The 9,038-nt window shown below is 45.8% G+C and overlaps 1 protein-coding gene across 4 annotated transcripts in view; it reads right to left on the reverse strand.

Annotated features, from left to right (window-relative positions):
* Positions 1–8,885, reverse strand: part of IKZF3 (IKAROS family zinc finger 3) — a 34,702-nt gene extending 25,817 nt beyond the window's left edge. For 2 of the 4 annotated variants that reach the window (XM_029958453.1, XM_018069430.2), the window contains exons 1-3: positions 5,725–5,770; positions 1,156–1,209; positions 461–568 (exon numbers count right to left, since the gene is read on the reverse strand). In XM_029958453.1, coding sequence (XP_029814313.1) covers positions 461–568; positions 1,156–1,209; positions 5,725–5,731 — 169 coding nt within the window. In that variant the 5' untranslated portion in view covers positions 5,732–5,770. Of the gene's footprint in view, positions 1–460; positions 571–1,155; positions 1,210–5,724; positions 5,771–6,542; positions 6,606–7,013; positions 7,126–8,113; positions 8,226–8,743 lie in introns of those variants that run through there. The other 2 variants (XM_029958452.1, XM_029958454.1) reach the window with 2 other exon arrangements.
* Positions 8,886–9,038: the final 153 nt, after the last annotated feature.

Genomic DNA, 9,038 nt, shown 5'->3' on the forward strand with positions numbered 1-9,038 from the left:
CATCAACAGTTTACAGCACAGCTTTAAATTTAACAGGGTTAGGCTATCCTGTGAATGAGCTAACTTGTTCTTTCTTTAAAAAAAAAAAGATAAATCACCAAGTTGTTTTTCAGGTATGAAAGTACTTAACAGCATTAATAAAAACTGCAGCCCTACGACAGGATTTGTCCATGCAAACAGCTCTTAGGAATTTGTGTGTTACCACACACATTAAAGGCTCACCAGATGCACTTGCCTTTTTATCTTCCCATCCATATTTCATAGATCCTGTAAAACTGACCTTGGTAAAATGCACGTGAGGTTCCCTGATGGAGAACAGTTGCTCCTCCTCAGAGCATGTTGAAATGCTCCAAATGAGTTGTATTGTTATTCCTTTTACAGACATGATCTCACAGCATGATCAGATGAACAGAAAGACAAAACATAACTATTATTTTTCAGAATTCCAACTCCACTTTACCTCCTGCTTCTTCATTAGACTGATTGTGCTCCTTCATGTCTTCCACATTATCCATGCTTTCCATTTCCTGGGATTTGTTCAGATTACAGTCTGTCAAATCCTCTTGTTCTAGTGAAAAAACCCAAGAAAACAATAACTACTTATGCCCCAAGAATATTTCCAGGTGATTCCCTCAAAGCACCTGCACCCTCCCAGTCCTGCTGACAGTGCCCATGATGTTATTCCTATGGATGCATTACTTGCAGTCTGGGGGAATGATTTTGTTCCCAAAGTCCCACACAAACTCTCACACCTTGAGCTCATTTTCAGAGGGTTGAATTTTGGTTAGCAAGAAAGTGAAGCACTTCTCCAGCTCACTCAGGAGGTTTGTTTTCATATTTTCAGAAATGCAGTCAACCAAGAGAATCACATTATTCTTGCTTCCCTAATCAAAACTTCCAGCTTTCTCCTGAAAACATTTTCTTTCCTTCTATACAGTATTTTTTTCCACTTTACTGTCATTTTACAATGTTATATTGAACTTCCACAGTTTTATTTCAAGTATAGAATTTACTTTTTTTGTCTTAAGTGCCCATCTTTGTATTTGTGACTGTGTTATTCAGGGTCCTGGGAACCTGAACAAGCGGGAATTCTTATATTTTTCCCCATAAAATTGCCAAGAAAGGGTGGAAGAAAATAACTGAACAGCACAGTACCTGCAGCCACAGGCTGTTCCTGAGGGTTACTGAGGTCCATCCCAGGCTGTGAATCTGCAAAAGACAGAAAATAAGCTTTAGGCATCTAATATTTAGGATAGTTTGTGACACGGTATAATCTTTTAAATTACCATTTTCTTGGCTGAAAGCAAAATTGAAAAAGCGGGATTTCAAATAAATAAATACCAAATTAGTGTTTTGTTTCACTGTACAACATCTTTATATCCTGAGCACTGGCCTGTGCCCAGAAGAGGGATTAAGTATGATTTTCTAACTTCAAAAAGTTACAGAGCAGAGTAACTCATGCTTTCGATTTCCTCCTTGCTCGCTCTGTGAGCACAGCACAGCGGTGGTAACTCTGGAGGAAGGGAATTTCTCCAAAGCACAAAGATGCTTCACATTCCTTTCCCAAAACAAAGGGAAACCCCTGTTATCTCCACAAGATCTACTCGGTTTTCGTGGGAACGCAAGCCTAATTCCCGTTGAGAAATTCCGATAGGGATCAAATGCCAGGCATTTTAAAAATACCTCAGAGGACTACCCGTGTGGCCTGGTTTCCCAGAGGGCTGAGGGCTCAGCAGGGCTCTGGAGCCAGCACAGGCTGCAGGTATTCCCATCTCCCACCCCAGTGCCTTAATTTAGGCCGGGGAGTCGAACAGGAGCTGTCCTGTAACATCTCCACTCGAGGCCTCCCTGCCTCGAGATTTCATCGCTATGAGCTTGATTTTCTTAACAGACTCACAGCTACCTGCTTCCTGCCTCCTTTCTTTCCTCTAGCTGTGCCTCCTCTTTATCTTTGACACGCTAGAAAATCTTCTGTCATCTTTGTACCCATCAAACAATAGCTCCTGGGACTGGGAAAATTCCTTCCTGGCAGTTACATAACAGAACCACCCAGGCAGTGGGCATGAGGTGTTAACCACGGGTGACATTTACCCCATCATTATCTGTCTTTGCCTCCTCTGCTTATGGAACATTTCTGTGGTCTCTGCAACGTCAGAATATAAAGCTCTGGCAGCTCTACAGCCAAGCAGCCTGGTATCAGATGAGGCTCTCCAAAAACTGCCTGAGTGGAGGGTGGGCTGATGCATGCAACACAGTGAAGGCTTTTCGCTGAATTAAATGACCGAGAGATCAAATATTTACCAAACATGTGTTTTTAAACAAATAAAGAGGATCAAGGGACTCCATAGTTACAGCCCTTAATTTCTCTGATTCATTCCCTCACGGCAGGAAGAGCGAGGTGCAAAGAAGAAAACGGACCAATTTATACAGCAAATAACGATGAGGAAACATCACTAAATTCCGGGCACGGGAACAAACTTCTCTCTACTATTGATTTTCACTTTACACTGCAATAATAGCCCAGAGAAGCTGGGGCTGCCCCAGCCCTGGAAGTGTCCAAGGCCAGGTTGGATGTGGCTTGGAGCAACCTGGGCTAGTGGAAGGTGTCCCTGCCCATGCCAGGGAGTGGAACAGAATGAGCTTTAAGGTCCCTCTCAAACCAAACTGTACCATGATTCTGTGAATATAAACACTTAAATTACATAGACTCTTCTAATTGCACACATAATTAAGCTTTAGGCAAGACAATGAAATCCCCATTATTCTGCAGCACTTGATTTCAGTTTTAATTGCATTCAGAAAGACTGGGCAGTTGCCCCATTTCAGTGCTGAGGGTCAAAGCCCCAGGTGCTGGTGTGACTTGGAGCCTCGGCAGCAATTCTGCTTTCTCCTGGTCTCCTGGGAGGTCTTGGAAGGAAGAACTGGAACCCCTACCTGGATGCTGCAACTCCAATAATTCTGCACATGTTCCTGGATAGCTTTATCTGTTCAGGAACCATTGGATTCCCTGGATATTCCCTGCAGGTACAGGGTGACTTGCTAGAGAACGGTGCTGTCAGAGCCCAGCGAGAGCTGGGTAGGACCTGCTCACCCTCCTCGGACCCCCATCTCCTCCAGGGATTTATTCCTACTTTGTTGGGCACAACAGGTTCTTGCCCAAGATGGGCAGGACAACCCCTCAGAAGAGATAAGAACAACAGACACACCATAGAATGTTTCTCATCTTGGTTGAGAAACATCCCAGTCTTTGTCTCTCTTTCAAGCCTCCAACCTCCCCTCACCAGCACCCGGTTTCTTTACAATACCAACCTCCAGCAGCTTCTCACAGCCTTACTGCTCCCTTAATATTTAACCTCAGGTCCCTTTCCCGAGCGTTTTAAGCCAGAGAGGAAGGCCTAGAAGATTCCTGCTCCTGTCCCAATAAGACCGTTTTTTCCACCCAGGGTTCAGAAAAGCACGAGGCAGGAAATCACTTACAGAGCTCGCTCGTCTTCCCAAGCTTCAAAGAGCTCCTCTGGCTGGGGTGCATGGGAAGGGACGCCCGTCCCTCCGCGCTGCAGCCGAGGCACAAAGTTCTTCACAAAGCAGAAGTAAAATTCGTGTGCTTTCGAAACCAATCCTTGGCCATCCTGTGTTCTACGCCAATGGCCACAGGGAGCCAAAATATTCAAATGGCTCGCTAAAAAAAGAGCTATGGCGTTTTAATGTGTAACACCGGTCGTGCTTTCTCCTGGTGCCTGACCAGAACAGCCTACCTGAATTTTAACTGCCCTAAAATGGGTATTTTTCAAATCAATGGTAACATGAACACCCTTCTAATCCTCAACACAGCTGTAGCCAACATTGGTATGTCTGGAGTTATTATAATTTTACCTGTTTGTCCCCAGAGTGAAACCAGAAATCTGCCTTTTTCCTGTCAGCTGCAATTTTCAACCCAACAGCACAGGGAAGGGGACAAGCTTTTAAGTCCCATCTGCCCTTAGTCCTTCCATCACAGCATGTGGAGCAAACACAGCCAGTTTCCTTGTCTTTGCAGCATTTTAAGAGGCACAAACAAGCCATAAATGAAACACTACTTACACCACTCAGCCTCTTTCACCCCAATGTGTTTTTCACCTCCAACCTGCATTGGGCCATTAAAGACAGAAATTCCAGCTGATTTCCCCACTGAATATCCTTGTCCAGCATCCACATTCTCCATGGCTTTCTGAAGAAGGCACCTGGACCAAACAAACTCTTTGTGGGGTCTCTAATACTTTGCTGCACCATGCAGTGTGTGAAGTGACACTCACACTGTAGCATGTGACCTTCTAAACCCAGCAGAATAATTCAGTGATTCAACACAGAATATCCCAAACTATAGAATATCCTGAGTTGGAAGAGACACATTAGGATCATCAAAGTCCAACCCTTGATCCAACAGGTTGATCCCAGCCCAGCACCTGGAGCTGACAGCAGGGCAGTTCTTTTGGTAGTCACAAAACCAAACCAGTCATGGACAGAGAGAACCAAGTTAACGACGAATTTTGGCTCCAACATCTACTCTGGCCAGGGCCCATCTCCCATTCCATGACCATACTGAGCCTCCTCACACTGGGCACAGAAAATCCAGGAGAGCAGGGTTACCCCTCTGTCCTCAGAGGCAGATTCCCTGCTGATCCCAGAGGAACCGAGATTTTACCAAGACCCACAGAAACACTCTTGGCAGTTACTGTATCCAGGGATAACACTGCCCTATCCAGGGATAGCACCTACTTCATCCCCATTGTAACAACCTCAGGCACATTAAGGAATCCTCACCCTCCTCATGCACAGAACCAAAACCTGAAGGATTATTTCCAGGTTCACTTAGACACACGAGAAATAAGAAAGCCAAAAAAGAGACTTCTTAGATAACCTCAGTTGTAGTGAGACATTTTCTAATCGTAGACTATTCCCACCTACTTCACAAGTTTTCTCTCCCAAAAAGACAGTGATCCCGACTCCATCAAGAAAACAAGGCTCCATTTTTAAGTGCTAAGCTGCCCCCAAATCCATTCTTTCAAAACATTAGTTACTCTTTCAAGCAGTGATAGTCTCAATTCAGTCAGATTCAATTAGTGATTATTTACATACAGTTAGAAAGCCTTTAGCAAAGGAAAATGCATTTTTAAATAGGTAACTGAAGCTAACTTCAAATAAGCAAACTCCTCAAGTCATTGAGACAGAGCAGAATCTAAACTCTAGCCCTTGAAGCACTGAGCTGCAGTAAGAATCTCCACCTCTGAAATAAGAAACCAAGTGATGCTTTGCAAGGCTTCTTTGCCAGGTTTGTTAAAAACACAAGAAATGTTGTTTTCCTTCAAAAGGGAATCATTCTGCACTCCGAGCTTAACTCCCAGCTTGGTTTTGCTGGCTCTGAACATTAAGGGCACATTTTACAAGTGAAAAGAAACCCACACACCCTTGAATTCATTAAAACACCAGAATAGGACCAGCAGATAAAGCGGGCCCTCAACCCCGGCTTTACTACACGCGCCGTGATGTCTCTGAAATTAAACAGAGAGGGGTCAAGCAGCCCCGCTCGTTTCCTGCTCAGTCGCTACACGCGATTCCATTTCTCCTCCAGAGCCCGCGATCCGCTCGCAGCAAGCGCCGAAGAAGCGGCTGGAGGTCCCCGGGGCGGTGGAGCCGCTGCGGGGCCCCGGGGTCCGGGAGGGAAGAGCAGGGGGGGTCGTTTCTCACCTTCCATGCTCCGGCCGCGGGTCCCGGCTCCACCTGCCCGCCCGGGCTCGGCACTGCCGGCGGGGAGCACCGGCCTCGCCTCCCGCCCCGCTCCGTGACATTCCGGCCCGGGCTCGGCGGGCGGAGAGCGGGGACGGAGGGCGGCACCGGGACACCGGGCGGGGACCGGGCGGCACCGGGACACGGCGGCATCCGGACACCGGGCGGCACCGGGACAGGGACACCGGCCCTGGGGCTGCTGCCGCCGCCAGGCTCCAGCCCTTCGGGGTGCGGGGGGCTGAGGGCGCAGCGCCCGTTTTGGGGGGCTGGGGGAGCCCCCAGACGCTTTGGTAGGGCAAAGAGCATCAGAGCCCGCAGAGCGTGCCCTGCGTGCCCTCAGACATCTCAGGCTGTATGGCAAAGTTAAATGACTAAGAGTGAATAAAACCTGGGTTCAGTCGGCTGTTTTTCTTAACAGAATAGCGTTGTTATTTGGCAGAGAATCGAAGTACAAAGATCTTTTATAAAATAAAGCAAACACGAATTTCAAGGTGCTCGGGAATTGTTAAATGATGGTTTTTGTGCATCTAGCACAAAATCCTGGAAGAGGTTCACTGCACACTGGGTCTGGAGGGGGCTTTGAGTGACCTGACCTGGTGCAGGATGTCCCTGCTGTGGCAGAGGGTGACATTTACAGGTCCCTTCCAACCTAAACCCAGTTAATGCAGTGGCAGATGAAATTGGGATCCGAGCTTGGATGTAAATCCAAAGGCAGTGAGTGTGAGTTACCACAGCTCAGGTGTGGGATAACAGCATGGAAACCTGATTCTCCTACTCACTTCCTGTGTGGTGCCATCGACTCCTCCTTTAACTGTTGCTTTTCCATCACTTGCAAAATGATTCTAGAAATAAAATGCGAAAAAAAAAAAAGTTATGTGGGATAATGAAGTCCAATTCTCTTCTATTCCAGACCATCTCTGTGTCCCCCTTCCAGAACCATTTGGGAAGGAATTAAGAAGGTTTCCTGCTCCTGTGAGCTCTGAGGAAGCCCTGGGACTGCCATGTGACAATCAAAAACCTCTGGTTTCCACCCCAGGATTGTGCATGGCCATTTTCTCTTGCTGCCGGGTTTGTTCTCCAATTTAAATCTTTATTTTCCATCACTTTTACCATCAGATAATCACTTGTGTCTTCTCTCTCTTTTTATTTTAAGGGCAGAAATCAAATGAGCCTGGTTTTGTCAGCCTGTAAAAATGCCACTGTGCTGACTGTGCCCCTCCTTTGTGTGATCCTTGCTTTGGATCACTCACCTCAAAGATCAGAGACAGAACCTGTGCTCTGCAGCCCAGGTAGCTCCTTTCCAGAGCCCTGCACAGGTCCTTCACCTGACTTTGTACTCCTGGAAGTTTCTTTACATATTTCCTAGGATAAAATATTCACCTTTTTAGTGTCCACTTACACCATGATTGAGTTTATGTTAGATTTTTTCCTCTTCTATCATTTCCTACTGAATAGAGCTTCTATTAACCAAAAAACCAGTAATCCAGGGTTAAAGCACAAATACCTGAATTCACATTTTGTCCTATTAAATCCTCCCCCTGACACTCCCTGTTCCTAAAAATAACCAACCTTTTTCCCCCCTGAGCTTACAAGTCTATAATGACAATTTATCAATCTGTGACTTAGACATATTATAGATTTGAAAATAAATGAGTCATTTGGCTGAAGACACAGACTCAGAGTTTATAAAGATTCAAAACTGAAGCCAAAGCTTTGTAGTAAAGATATTATTTTATAATAATTAACAAGCTGGGCCTGTGCAGGACGTGAAATGAGTTATAAACATCCTTAGGAACTGAGGCTGTTCAGGCTGAAAAATGACTCGTTTATAGCAGACACGTTAAAAACTGAATCATTTTGCCCTCACAGCACCAGAGTGAAATGTTCACTTTGAGTAAAACTGAGAACATTCAGCACATGGGAACGCAGGATCATCTGAGGTGGTCCCAGTTCTGTCCCGCTCAGCAGCTCAACAACATTAAAAATGAAAACCCTGACATAGTTCTTACACCTTAACCAACCACTCGAGTTAATTTCTTGGTCTAAGGAAGAAGAAATACTGAGTAAAACAGTTTACCATCAATAACTTGATACCTTCTTTTCCAAATTTTTTTTTTCTGTTTTTGGCAAATTTTTCTTTATTAAAGGAAACTCGTAACTTACGTGCCTTTTTTACATGGAAGCATTGAGTTAAACTTTCACAGCCCTCTACAAAAATAACTCTCATTCCTGCGTTGGTTGGTTCCATATTTGCTATGCAAATACTATGACATCACTTTTGGACACTAGTATGGCCTGGGGTGATAAATATGATCAAGTTAATTATGATAAACATAATTTAGCTATTTACCAGAAGCCTGGCCACCGTTCCTGGTCTGGAGCATCTCAGGATGTGAGGTGTGATCAAATGCAAGGACCCTCCTCTCCCTCTCAGTTTCCTGAGTGTTTTTGTATCACTTGCACTAGAAACAAAATATTGACACATTTAAGACTTTCAAAGTAAGTTTTCCAAAATATGTAACTGACTTGAAAGTTACTCGCAGTAACACTGTGGCATTTGGCTTTATTTTCCAGTCAACAGGACCTGCCTGGCACGCACTTCCAGTCACAGTAAGTGGCAGAACCTTGGAAACCCAAAAGGGTTGGGGTTGGAAGGGACTTTAAAGCCCATCCAGTCTCTCCCCTGCCATGGCCAGGGACACCTTCCACTAGCCCAGGTTGCTCCAAGCCCATCCAACCTGGCCTTGGACACTTCCAGGGATGGGCAACCTGTGCCAGAGCTTCCCTATCCTCACAAGGAGGAATTTCTTCCCAATATCTAATCTAAACATCCTCTTTTTAGTTTAAAGCCAGTCCCCTTGTCCTATCACTCCAAGCCCTTGTCACAAATCCCTCCACAGCTCACTTGGAGCCCTTTCAGGTGCTGAAAGGGATGTTTTTTGGTTTTAAGCTGAAAAATATGTGTCCCATAATGACTCACTCCAGAAACCTGCAGCTGGAGAACACCCAGTGCTTTCAGCCCCTCCGGAGGTGAAGCCACAGGATGTGCCCAGCTCTTACTTTCAGTCTTTCTCACAACAAGTGACAGAATCACAGAATCCCAGACTGGTTTGGGTTGGAAGGGGCCCTAAAGATGATCCATGGGTAGGGACACCTTCCATAGCCCTGGGCAGGTTCAGCACTGACGCAGCCACGACAGAGCCCATTCCCTCCTCCTCCTCCCCCTATACTTCCCTCTCGTGAAGCCACAGGATGTGCCCAGCTCTTACTTTCAG

Source organism: Manacus vitellinus, unplaced genomic scaffold (genome assembly GCF_001715985.3).
Source record: "Manacus vitellinus isolate BGI_N305 unplaced genomic scaffold, ASM171598v3 scaffold_158_pilon, whole genome shotgun sequence".
Classification (NCBI taxonomy): Eukaryota; Metazoa; Chordata; class Aves; order Passeriformes; family Pipridae; genus Manacus; species Manacus vitellinus.